Source organism: Eptatretus burgeri, chromosome 8 (assembly GCF_056783735.1).
Source record: "Eptatretus burgeri isolate ZD-2024b chromosome 8, Ebu_testis_v1, whole genome shotgun sequence".
NCBI lineage: Eukaryota > Metazoa > Chordata > Myxini > Myxiniformes > Myxinidae > Eptatretus > Eptatretus burgeri.
In genome coordinates, this window is record NC_140968.1 from 40,083,339 (window position 1) to 40,096,836 (window position 13,498).

Consider the following 13,498-nt stretch of genomic DNA (forward strand, 5'->3'; position numbering starts at 1 on the left):
AACATGAAAAAATAGAATTAGACGACAGTTTAATGTCTAACTTTAGTTTTCCCTTGCAGGGAACCCTACAATTCCTCTTATACTCCCCCTCACTCCTCTCCCCCTCTCAACATCACGTCCAATCAGATACATTCAAAACGGCTATTAGAATGCATTTTTGTCTCAAAACGCCAATATTTGTCCGATTTTTCTCACCTTTTATTGCAATTGAAACTTAAACCATCTTTGCAACTACAAAAAATGAAATAATATGCTGAATTAGAGTTACAAGAAAGCTGTGAGGGAGTCTGAATGAACTTTACATTACCGACCTTGGTTTGGTTTGGTTTATTTTACGCTTCAAGTTCTCATACATACAAAATTGAAATACTGTATATCAAAACAGTATGTACATAAAACTACATAATGACAGTTCATTTTGTGATTTATAATTATTCTGACACTGATATTGGAATTGTTCTGAATTATTGTGTGATTGACACTTAATTTCACTTAAAATGCATTTTTGTCTAAAAATGCTAATTTTCGTCCAATTTTCTTCCCGTTTTTTGCAACCGAATCTTAAACTATCTTCCCAACGATAAAAAAATAAAATAGAGGCAATACCCCTGGGCACTCACCTGGTAGCAGCTGGTTAAGAAAACCAGGGACCCACTGAAGGCATGGATGACGTACAAAATATGTAACGGAGAAGAAAGTAAATACCTATGGATTTTTTTTATTCTGTGAACAAACTTTGGTACATCATGGGTGATGGAGGTTGTGGTCAAATTTCACCAAAATTGTGTTTATAAATTCTGAGAAGAAAGAAAATACCTATATTGGGGGGTAAGCCCCCATAAACCCACTTATACCCCGGTCCTTTAAATGATGTGAACAAACATTGGTACATCACAGGTGATGTAGGTTGTGTCAAAGTTTCAGTGAAATTGTGTGTGTAGTTTCAGAGAAGTTACAAGTGCTTGTGGACGGACGGACGGACAGATTGACAGGCTGACGATTCGCCATCCCATAAGCTCCCGGAACTACATTCCAGGTGAGCTAAAAATGAAATCAGATATCTATTTAAAGTTAAGTTAAAGCCATGAGATAGTAAGAAATTGCAAATCTTACAAAAGAGGCTCTATGGATCAAACAAAATGGTGTCTATTCGATTTTGAAGCCCCTCCCTGAATGGGGGAAGGCCCTCCCGGAACTACGAAGCCCCTCCTCGAATGGACAGAACGATCCACTGGTGGAGATATTATGTATAGATTACTACATTTATTTATTACCATCGCCGAAGGAGAGGATATTGCATTTGGATCCGTTTTTCTGTCTGACTGCACAGAACTTTCGTGTTTTTCTCCGCAACTGCTTGTCGGGTTGAGACGAAGTTTTCACCATCGATGCGACAACTCATGTAGAATGTTTTAATCATAATTATGATGTCATGGGTCACGTGGTGAGGTAATCATGTTGGGAAAATGGAAAAACTTTGGACCTCTATCTCTGAAACCGCACCAAGGAAAATATTGCAACTTGGCACATAAGGATTCCTCATGGGGAATGTGCGATTTTTAAAAAATGATGTCATAGGTGCCTTCATTATGATGTCATAATTGCATTTGTAGAATGCTACATCTGATCAGTATGAACATTTTTGAGGGTCATCTCGGGATAAAATGGTCCACAGAAAAAGAAAAAAAAATGATGACGTCATCGGTCAGGTGATTCGGCAGCCATATTGTTTTTCAAAAAAAACCCTTCAAAAAGCTTCTTCTCTGAAGTGGCTGAACAGATCGAGGCAAAACTTTACACGTATGACTGCCTATCCATGAAGAACAAAAGGTTCACACATATAATGTCATAGGTCACATGGTTTGGCAGCCAAATTGGATTTACCCTAAAATCTGTAAAAATCTTCTTCAAAATGGGTGGAAAGATCGAGGGGAAACAACATAAATGTTCCCCGAGCCTTGTGTGTACAAGCTTGTAAAGGAATAATTGATATGTCACATAGTTTGGCAGCGATATTGGATTGATGATGATATTAAATAATGTTTTCTCTGGAATTGCTTTATCAATCGACATGAAACTTCACAATTATGGTAGAGTAGTGATGCGGAATTGTATCTTTTAAATTTTACCTTGATCGGACACATGGTCGTGCAGCCAGAATTATTTATTTTTTTTGTGATGTGGGTTATTTTTGATTTTTTTTTTTTTTGGAAAAAGGCTCACTTGGCTGTGCCTGGATGGGTTTATGGGTAGAGGAGTAGCAGCTGAAATGTGATTCCTATCCAGGTTCCTCCTGATGACATCTTTTCTTTTTTGCTTGTTTTGATTCCTTCTGATAATTCCAATGCAGGACTGTTACCGATTTGGTCTCCCATTTGATTTGAATTGAATTTATTTAAATTCCATTCTCAGTTCAGTTGAATAATAATGAAAAACTGCGTGGGTCAGGGTCAGGTGTCCGATCAAAGCGGGGTTGCATCAATGCATGCGGGACATTTTGCTACCCAGTCATCCCTGCGAGTAGTTATAAAGTGGCAGTTCTAATTATGTCTTTTTAATTACATAACATACCAGTACACAAAATACACCACACAAAAGTTCTGGCGAGGGTATGAAACCTCCGATTGCTCTTTCTAGTTTCTTACTTGTATGTGTATAACTGTATATACTATATACAGTGGCCTGCAAAAGTGTTCACCCCCTCTGCCCCTCCAAAGTTTTCATATTTTGATGCCACCTCAGCATAGTTCATGATGCTTTCAAATCAAATTTAACACAGTACTGTGTAATAGTCTTCACTAACTACTGCAAAGTGATAAAGCCCAAAAAAAAATGCAGACAAAATGTGAATAAGTTCAATTAACAGAGAAAATCAGATGATATTCAGTTATATAAATATTCAAACCCTTTTCCTAATCAATCCGAAATCACTTTGGCAGCAAACTATTTGTCTGAAAGGTTACAAAATAAGGGTAATAGGTTTCACCTGTATGCAATCAGCGGTTTACCTTAAAAATGAAGCTCCCCGAGTTATCTTAGGAGTTTAAGGTGCAACTCATTTGGTTAACCAACAAGGCAAGACCAACCAACATGAAGACCAAGGAGCTTCCCAAAGAAGTCAGACATAAAGTGATGGAGAAACACTGTTCAGGAGAGGGTTATCAGAAGATTTCAAACTTACTCATTATCCCATTGAGTTTGGTGAAATTTATCATGAAGAAGTGGAAAACGTATCACACCACCCAGACTCTACCCAGATCAGGTCACCCATCCAAACTCAGCAGCCAAGCAAGCAGGAAACTGGTAAGGGATGTCACTGTAAATCCAACAATGACTTTGAAAGATCTGTAAGGCTCTATGTACGAGATGGGGGTCAGTGTTCATCAATCAACAATATCTTGTTCCCTTCACAAAGCTGGCCTCTACGGACAGGTGGCAAGAAAGAAGCCATCACTGAAAAAGACGCATCTGAAAGCTCGGATGATGTTTGCAAAAAATCATCTCAATGATAATGCAGGCATGTGGAGAAAGGTTTTCTGGTCAGGCGAGACAAAAATTGAACTTCCTGGTCGAAATTCAAAGCATTACGTCTGGTGCAAGCCTAACGCTGCCCATCACCCAGTCAACACCATCCCGACTGTGAATCATGGTGGTGGCAGCATCATGAACTGGAGCTGCTTTTCATCAGCAGGAACTGGCAAACTTGTCAGGATAGAAGGGGCAATTTGCACTTGGTGCAAAGTATAGGAGACTCCTTGATGAAAACCTGTTTGAGTCAGCCATGAATCTGAAACTGGGTATGAGATTCACATTCCATCAGGACAATGATCTGAAGCACAAAGCTAAACCTACACTGAAATGGCTGAATAAAAGAAAATAAATGTTCTTGCGTGGTCCAGTCAAAGTCCTGACTTGAAGATTGTCGTCCAGCGGCGATCCCCATCAATCTTGGCAGAAATAGAGCAATTTTCACATGAAGAATGGGTAACGATTTCACAATGTCACTGTGACAAGCTGGTAGAGACCTACTCAAAAAGACTCAGAGCAGTCATTGCTGCAAAAGATGCTTCCACCAAGTACTGATCTAAGGGGCTGAATACTTTTACAACCAATGACAACCTTCAACTATAACGACATTTAGTTTGATCTCTTCGGTTCTGAATAATGAAGTTAATTTGGAAAAATAGTTTCTACAAAATTTGTAATTCATCTAAATGTGACTTTTACTTAAAAATTCTCGGATCCAGATCCAAATTCGGATCTTCACCAAAATCTAATCATTTTGTAAGTGTCACATATCCAAGCTCTCCACCAAATTTGTCCGATCCGTCCGCAACTTTTTGAGATATCCTGTTCATGGAAAGTAATATACAAATAGACAGGGGTGAAAACTTTACCTCCATCCACCTTTGGTGGCAGAAGTAATAATGATATTCTTTATGTTTTACACAAGTCTAAATAACGCGATCTTGATTGGGTGACCCAACTCATCATTGAAGTTAAGGTTCAGGTTTACCTGCTTATGCTTTGTTGATTTTACCGATCACATCTCAGTTGCTCAAAAATATATATTTAGCATGATTATGGCATTACAACAAACATGTTGAATAATTTGCAGCAGAGGAATTTCACTAATTGAGCAATGTCTAAAAATCTTTATTTCATCGAGATGTAACATGAAGCACAGGAGAAAATGACCAACTCATCGCACCTCTGCTTTTTTTCTCACATGTCATTAACTTACCCCATTAATTAATTTACATACTCAATCCATTCTTATCATTACCCTTTTGGGGTGGTTACACTTCATTCGATTAAAATTCAAACCCAGGGATGCAATCGCATGTAACTGATGCATATTCTGCCAGATGGACTAATAGGGGACATCTCTGGGTTCTTATCCTTGCCAAGGCTCTCAGGTCAGGTCAGGTATGGGAGCATGTGCCAGAACAGCGCGTCGCTGCGTCCACTTTCCGCCGGTACTCCAGGGGCCTCCGTCTGGCCATCCCCCAGGCAGATGCCAGGCCCATCCCCATCTCCTTGAGATGATGGTCAACCTGCTGCAACCATGAGGCACGTGGTCGGCCCACTGGCCTCCTCCACTCATGAGACTCCCTCGCTGAGAGAATCTGGTGAGCAGGATCAGCGTCAGGAAAACGAGCCACATGTCCATACAGCCGCAGCTGACGCTCACGGACTATGCAGGTAACAAATCTCATCCGAGTCTCTCTCAGCAACCGCTCGTTGGACACAAAATCCGACCAGCGATAGCCAAGGATTCTCCGAAGAGACCTGGTACCAAAGGAATTAAGTCTCCGTCTCAGATCCTTGGTCAAAGTCCAAGTCTCGCACCCATAGAGCAAGACTGGAAGTACCAAGGACCTGAAGACTCGGACTTTCGTCCTCCCTCACAGGTACCGGCAGCGCCACACCCCATGATCCAGTGAATCCATGACTCCCCAGGCCCGACCCAGACGTCTATTGACCTCCGGCTCACAACCTGCGGAGACATGAATATCACTGCCAAGGTAAGTGAATCTATCCATGACCTCAACATCCTCACCACAAACAGACACAGACAGGAGAGCAGCATCCAAGATGTCACCGAAAGCCTGGATCTTTGTTTTGACCCAAGAAATCCGTAATCCCAACGGCTCCGACTCCTCATTCAGCACCTCGAGGGCCCCCAAGAGGATGTCTAAAGTCTCCGCAAAGATGACTGCATCATCTGCAAAATCAAGGTCCGAGATCTTGACATTGCCAAACGATGCACCGCAATCCTGATCTCTCCGACATCCTCCCAAAAAATCCAGTCCATACAAGTGCTGAAAAGTGTGGGGGGCAGAGTACACATCCCTGACGAACTCCAGTAACAACTGGAAATAAGTCAGAGGCGTGTACCACCACACTTCACAGCACTCTCTCAGTACCAGAGTAGAGTTCAGACATCAGATCGATCAGTTTTGGTGGCACCCCACGAAGACCAAGAATCCTCTTCAGGACATCCCGATTCACTGAATCGAACGCTTTACAGAGATCAACATAGGCTGCAAGCAGCCCCTGCCGAAACTCGTTTGCGTTCGGTGAGGACCCGAAGAGCAAGGATACGGTCAATCGTTGACCTCTTTGGTGTAAAGCCTGACTGCTCTGGACGCTGATGCTCAAGCAGATGGTGGCGAACCCTATCAAGAATTATCCGAGCAAAGACCTTGCCCGGCACTGAGAGCAGCGTCACCCCTCGGTAGTTGTTGCAGTCTTGGCGATCACCCTTCCCTTTCCAGAGAGGGACAACAAGGCCCCTCTTCCAGTCAGTTGGGATGATGCCTGTGTTCCAGGCAGAGCACAAAACTGCATGCAACGACGCGAGTGCAGCATTTCCACCAGCCTTGAGAAGTTCAGCATGGATGCCACAGATCCCTGGAGCTTTGCCCCGTTTCAACTGGTTCACCGCAGCCCGTGTTTCCACAAGCGATGGTGGACCACAGTTGATTCGAGGGTCAGCAACAGGGATTGTAACACCCTTGACGTCCAACTCGACAGCTGGGAATCAGCCTGGTCCAACCGCTCAAAGTAACCGGCCCGGCGGGCCTTCACTTCAGATCCTTCGGTCAAGAGCCTACCACTCTCTGCTCGAACTGCAGTGCTCCGAGGGATGGGCATGGATTAACGTAATGCGCGAATTCCCCTGTAAGCGGACGAGAATCACCTGTCCACAGGTGATGCTCTACCCCCTCACAGATTCCTCGCACATAGGCCTCCTTGTCCACCCTCAGTGCACGTACAGTTTACGCCCTCAGCTCCCTGAACAGCTCAGCTCTGCCATTCAGCCTGGCCCTGCGACTCTGGTCAATGGTATCCAGTGTCCCTTGAGAGACAAAAATTCTTCTTTGCCCTGCGGTGAACTCCAAGGCATCCACCGGCAACATCAAGGACGGTGGTCTTGAAGGTGCTCCACAACTCTTCAGACCCCCAAAGCACCCAGACCCCCAAGTGTCCACTCAGCCTGTTCGCAAACTCCTCAGCTACTCTCTCATCCCTGAGCTTGGCAACATCCAGCCTAGGCTGGGATGGTACCATTCTCCAGGATTTAAGGTGCAGCTTTAGAGTTGCTACAACAAGCCTGTGGTCAGTATTGAGGAACTGAGCACTCCGGTAGACCCTGCAGTTCTGGATCATCCTCCAACGACCGTCAATGAGGACATGGTCAATCTCCTTTGCCACACCGCCAGCGTTGGAATACCAAGTCCAGCGATGAGCTTGCGGGCGCTGAAACCATGAACCAGCCACCCTAAGTCCATGACTTCTTGCAAAGTCAAGGAACTTAGTGCTATTCTGGTTCATAGTTCCTGACCCATGGGGACCAACACACACCTCATAACCATCCCTATCAGTTCCAGTCGATGCATTGAAATCCCCCAAGACTAGAAGTGTATCTCGTCTGGGGCACTGATCAACCACAGACTCGAGTGTGGCGTAGAATGCATCCTTCACGGTAAGATCACTCGCCTCAGTCGGAGCATAAATAGAGACCAGGGAAATGACACCTAAGGAGTGACGAATCCTTAATCTCATAATACGCTCGTTGACCGGTGTTACCTCAATTATCATTGGGGTCAGCTTATTGGCCACAGCTACAGCAACTCCTTGGGTATGGTAACCATCAGAGCGACCAGACCAATAGTAGGTGTAACCACCCACCATTATCTCGCCGCAATCCGGTCTCTGAACCTCAGAGAGAGCTGCAATCCCGATGTCCAAACGCTTGAGCTCAGATGATAACAGAGACAGGTGATCATCCTCTCTTAGGGATAGGACATTCCAGGCACCCACCCGAAGGGACCGCCTCAGGTTAACCCAAGGAGACCGCCGTCTGGTGGACGACACCTCAGCACCACTCCGACACACTCTCCCGCAATCTGACCCAGGGATGTTACCCCGTGGTTTCCCTCCTATCAAAGATTGGGGGTCCCGAAGGCTTTGCCCCAATCCCATCATCCGGTGAGCTGCCCTGCGAAGGGAAGCTGCACAGGAGGTACTCCCACGGAGTGGGTTTTCAGATTTTTTTGCGTTTTTGCGTTTTGCGGAATGAAGCGTTTTACGGTGGCTGGAGTGCAAATCCTGCCACCAACCTCCTAATAAGAAGTAACCCAACTGCAGGAGGACGTCCGCAGACACAGTTGGGCACTAGATATGGATGGCCGTTGGCTCACAAGGAGCTCCTCCGCCCTTTGACAGGTTTTGTTTTTAATCCTGCTGGGTGTCCATATCCAAACACCCTCCTCACCAGAAAACCTGGTGGGGGAGACGGTTTAGTCGCCGACAACCCGACCATGGAACAGGTTAGTACAGGTTTACATGGTACCTGTAGCAGGTCACAGATCGAACCTGACCTGACATGGACAAGGCTCTCAAGAGGGGTTGCAATCACTAGCTCTGCTGTAAGTCTTTAATTGTATGCTTCAACTGGAGCAAATGGAAGGCGTAAATCCACTCAGTCTGAGGGAAATTGACTTCATACACTGCGGCTTGTTCGCTTGAGGCTTTATTAACAATATATGGCACGTACCACATAAATAACTCCTATGCAAAATTTGTGCATCAGTCACTCCAACACACATCGGTTACTCTCGTACCATACTTGTTAATGGACAATTTTAATGTGTCGTTGGACATCTCTGAAAGTGCCAGTTTCCAGGTGGTTTGCACAATTGCTGTGGTGGACAGGATTTGCACCATGGCGTGATTCTAATGAGGCTGTCAAGCCTCAAGAAAGGCACATCTGAGTGTGTGGCTTGAGGTTGGGAACCCTTTTTCAGGCACTTAGCCAAGTGCTGCAGCCATGAATGGCAATTGTGTTTCTTCAATTCTCCAGGCACCACCTGTGTGCTCATCTCAAAGTATTTCAAAAATCCTTCGACGTCTGAATCATATTCTGTTTTATTCCCAATGGCTTTTAAGATTATCAAAGCCTTTTGTCGCACAGTACAATCATTATCTGCCTGTTAACTTACGAAGAAAATTCATATTTGCTGCTATGAGCCCAATAAGCTGTTTTTGCATGTTTGTACTTAAACATCACAGTGAGATACAGTGCCATCTTTGTGTAGGAGTTTGTCCGTGGAGAGAGAAAAGCATGAACGAGAGGTTTTGGAGATGCGCAACCGCCTACATACCTGGGAGGGTGAGCAGCTCAATGGAAACAAGACTGCTGTGAAGGGGTCTGGCTTGTCTTCTTCCTCCCGGCTCATGGAGAAGGAGCTGGAGTTTGCAGAGGAAAGTAACAGGTATGAACAACTTTCATTTTCACTTTGTTGTGTAACATAATCTTTTTACTTTTATTAACCTCTGCCACCGAAGGGGAAGGAGGTTATGTTTTCACCCCTTTCGTTCTGTCTGTTTGTTTGTGTGTTTGTTTGTGTGCAGGATATCTCAAAAAGTTGTGGACGGTCCATATGAAATTTTGTGGACAGGCTGGGTGTGTGACAAGGACAAACTAATTAGATTTTGGTGAAGATCTGGATCCAGATCCGACTCCCAGAATTTTAAAATGATTCTTCACCATTGAGAGATAGGGCTAAAAACGATATGTAGCACGATATCTCAAAAAGTTGTGGATGGATTCGGATGAAACTTGGTGGAGAGGTTGGGTGTGTGGCAAGGACGAATTTATTAAATTTTGGTAAAGATCCATATACGGATCTGGATACGAGAGTTATTTAATTTTTAAAGTGATTCTTCACCATTGACAGATAGGGCCAAAAACGATATAGTACTGTATAGCATGATATCTCAAAAATGTATTGGGCCTGATATGTTCTCGTGGAGGAGGCATTACGTGGTGGAGGTATGCACTTCATCAAGTGTCCTTCTAGTTCAAAAATGTAATAGGCCTGATATGTTATCATGGATCAGGCATTGCATGGCGTAGGTATGCGCTCAACCGAGTACCCTTAGAGTTCATTCCTGTTATCCAATATTTCATTCTCATTTTTTTTTCCTGCAATGGTTGTTACATATTGAATGGCAGAAATTCACCAAAAATCCCACCTTGAGTAAATAATTGTTTGGAAGATTTTCCTTGTAATTTATAATTGGTATTACCTGATTGATGTAGTTTGGTTTAAACACTTTGGGGTGATGTGATTTGAACCTTGATTTGTAGACCCTGGGGCAAGAACTCAGGATGTATGAATATAAAGTACAGTATGTAAAGCACATCTTACAGCTTTGTCTCATTGAATATATTCTCCTACCTTCTGCACCTCCCATACATCCTGTAACTTAACCCTCTCTCATGTCAGTCCAACTTTTTCGTTGCATTTTGCACTTCTTCACTTTCATCACGTTGATCTGGCCAGATCATTTTCCCTTCTACAATATAATGCCTTTTGAGCAAGTATCCTAAAATTTTGTAATCCTCTGTATGTGGGTTTGTATTTATGTCTAAACCTTGTAAAATAGAAAATGGCTTGGTCGATCTGCACCAAATTCCACATACGTGCATGGGGTACCCTGCATCAAGTCATGGGCATGAAATATACCCCACCCCCTCCCACAATGGTGGAGCGATAATCCCACAATGATATACCCCACCTGCACACATGAAATAGTGCAAGTGGTTTAACCACTGACCTCTGCCACAGTAAGGGGGGTATTGACATCATACATTGCCACCAGAGGGAGCGGATATTACTCATCACAGAAAGTTCTTCTAGCTCTCAAAAACATGTATTCATATTCTGTACATATCATGGTGGACATGAAAGCGATAATATTTCTCATGTTTCATTTCTCATGGATTGAGGCGGCTGAGGAGGAGGCTGGCTCAAGCACGCAGAGATGCTGAGGAGGCACGTGGAGAGGCAACTCTGGCCTCACAGCACCTGGGAATTCTGGTTGCTGTGTCGGAGAGAACAATGATGGAGAAAGAATACCTTCTGGCAATGGTACTGTGCAGCTGCCTGCTTAATAAAGACCAGTTCTATATTCATTTTACTCTGTGCCCTCAAGCCATAAAGTATGAAACAAAAATTCGTGAAGCCACATTTTGTGAATGCTTTCAAACGAATCATTCATAGACCAGCTTTTTGTTGGTATCTTCGTGTATTTCTTTGATGTTATTATCATTACTCATTCATTTTCCATGTGGTAGGTTCCTTCCCCTTTTCCGCATATCTAACTTAGTTTTCTTCTTACCTTTCTTTATTTCTTCTCTTATGCCAACCAAATACATCTGTTTTATATTTTATTTTATTTTATTTTAACTAATATTTCTATGAATATATTGTCTTGACGACAAAGTCGCCGGAATCATGTTTTCAGGTTGTCCGTCCGTCCGTGATAGGTTTTTTGTTACCGCGATAACTTAAGAATGGCTGAAAGGATCCAAGTCAAACTTAGTACAAGTATGTATAATGATATAAAGATGAACTGATTCGATTTTGAGATCAAAAAGTCAAAGGCCATGTTTGGTAAAATTTGTTACTGTGCTAACTTGTGAACCAGTGATGGGATTTTGACCAAACTTGGTATAAATATAGAAGATGATGGAAAGATGAACTGATTAGATGGCGGCATCAAGAACTCAAAGGTCATAGTCTGTGATAGGTTTTCGTTACCTTATTAACTTAAGAACAGCTAAAAGGATCTAAGTCATATTTGGTAGAAGGACATGTATAATGTTGTTTAAGACCCAGTCACACCTTGACGTTTTAGCCAGCAATGACAACGTATTAAAATGTATGTAAAACGTTGGCTTACGTTAAACTTTTGATGTTTTTTTTAAAGATTCGGACGTATTCATAACGACTTGGTCTTATGCATAACGTATTAGTAATGGACACAGAACGTTTCGTTGTGTTATAGATAACTTTTATACCAACGAATGCTGAACCTGTTGTCGGCCTTCACAATCTATGCCCAACGATCGTCTAACTTATGCATAGCACGCTGCACGCATCGCCGACGATGACGTGGCGTAGGTTATGAAAAGGCTGCCGCACATCGATTCAAATCATAACCACCGCAGAAATGGAAGTGTCAACATTGCAGTCACACCTTGGCGATCTTGCCAGCGTCTGCCGACCTCTGAAAAATGCGTCTAAAACGCTGGCGCACGTCGAATATGGTATGGCTAAGTTTGGTATGCGTGAATAGAACGCTAAAGTACGCTATCATACGTCGTAGTAAGTGGAGTACGTCTTGTAATTTTGAACATGTTGAAAATTTTACGACGTACTTGCCGTATGACACACGCTCCGCATGCGATGGGAATAAGTTGTACGCACGATATGCGATCGTTGACACACATCGACACACGTTACTTGTAAGGTGCTCATAAGTCGAAACACGTCAAGGTAATGGTTAGAGTCAGTGTTCCAGACTCCCGGGTTTTTTTTTCTTCGCTATGACGGTGTTCAGTGTACAGTGCGGTTATGATTTAAATCGTTGAGCAGCAGCCTATTAATTATATTATATTATAACCGCACTAGAAATCAAAGTGTCAAAATCACCATCATACCGAAGGAAGGAAGAAAAAAAAAACAAAAAAAAAAAAAAACAGGGAGTCTGGAACACTGACGCTAACCATTACCTTGATGTGTTTCGACTTATGAGCACCTTACAAGTAACGTGTGTCGATGTGTGTCACCGATCGCGTAACGTGAGTAAAACACGTAACTCATAGGTTAGAAATAAGTTTCGGGTACGCTAAACATTACCTCGACGTGTTTCGACTTATGAGTAACTCACAAGGAACGTGTGTCAACGATGGCGTGATGTGCCTACAACTAATGGCTAGCGTTATGCAGAACGTGTGAGTCATACGCTGGCATAAGTCTTAAAAATTTCAAGCATGGAAAATTTGAGGACAACCGCAAAGTACAACGTTTAAAGCCAGCGTACAACGACGTATGGCAGTGTTTTTCAGCGTGCTCTCAATGTTATCAAAACTTACCCATAACGTATTCGACGTGTACCAGCGTTTTAGACAAATTTTCCAAAAATCGGCATAAGCTGGCTAAAACGTTAAGGTGTGACTGGGCCTTTACATAAACAGATTAGATTATGGGTTCAAAAGGACAAAGGTCAAGTCAGGTAAAAGTTTGATATGTGAGAACAGCTAAAGATATTTAAATCAAACTTGGTACAAGTATGTATAATGATGTAATAATGTTGGCAGAGGCATATCTGTCGACGTCGCGATGTTGAAGAGTGCCATTCTCGTCCTTTCTTCAATGCCTCACTCATCCTTCCTCCTCCCTGCTCATTAAAGGAAATAAATAATTTCCTTATATTCTTTTTAATCTTCTCAAGACTTGCAATTTCTGCATTCTCTCTTTTTCCATTCTCTCAAATAAGTGACATGGAATCAAAGAAACATCATTTTTTCAAACCCTGTGGTGTAATTACTTGGGTGGTGGAATGGTAGATCGGCTGCCCAAGTCTGGGGGGTCGATAGTTCAAACCCCAGCCAAGTCATACCAAGGATTTAAAAAAT

General features: G+C 43.1%; 1 protein-coding gene across 9 annotated transcripts in view; it reads left to right on the forward strand.

Moving 5' to 3' along the window:
• Positions 1-13,498, forward strand: part of CEP89 (centrosomal protein 89) — a 159,772-nt gene that overhangs the window by 110,164 nt on the left and 36,110 nt on the right. For all 9 annotated transcript variants that reach the window (XR_015060850.1, XR_015060851.1, XM_085891686.1 and 6 more), the window contains 2 exons: positions 9,108-9,284; positions 10,805-10,946. Coding sequence is in view for 7 of the 9 variants with exons in the window: in XM_085891686.1 (XP_085747812.1) it covers positions 9,108-9,284; positions 10,805-10,946 (319 nt within the window). In the remaining 2 variants the exon portion in view is untranslated. The remainder of the gene's footprint in view (positions 1-9,107; positions 9,285-10,804; positions 10,947-13,498) is intronic.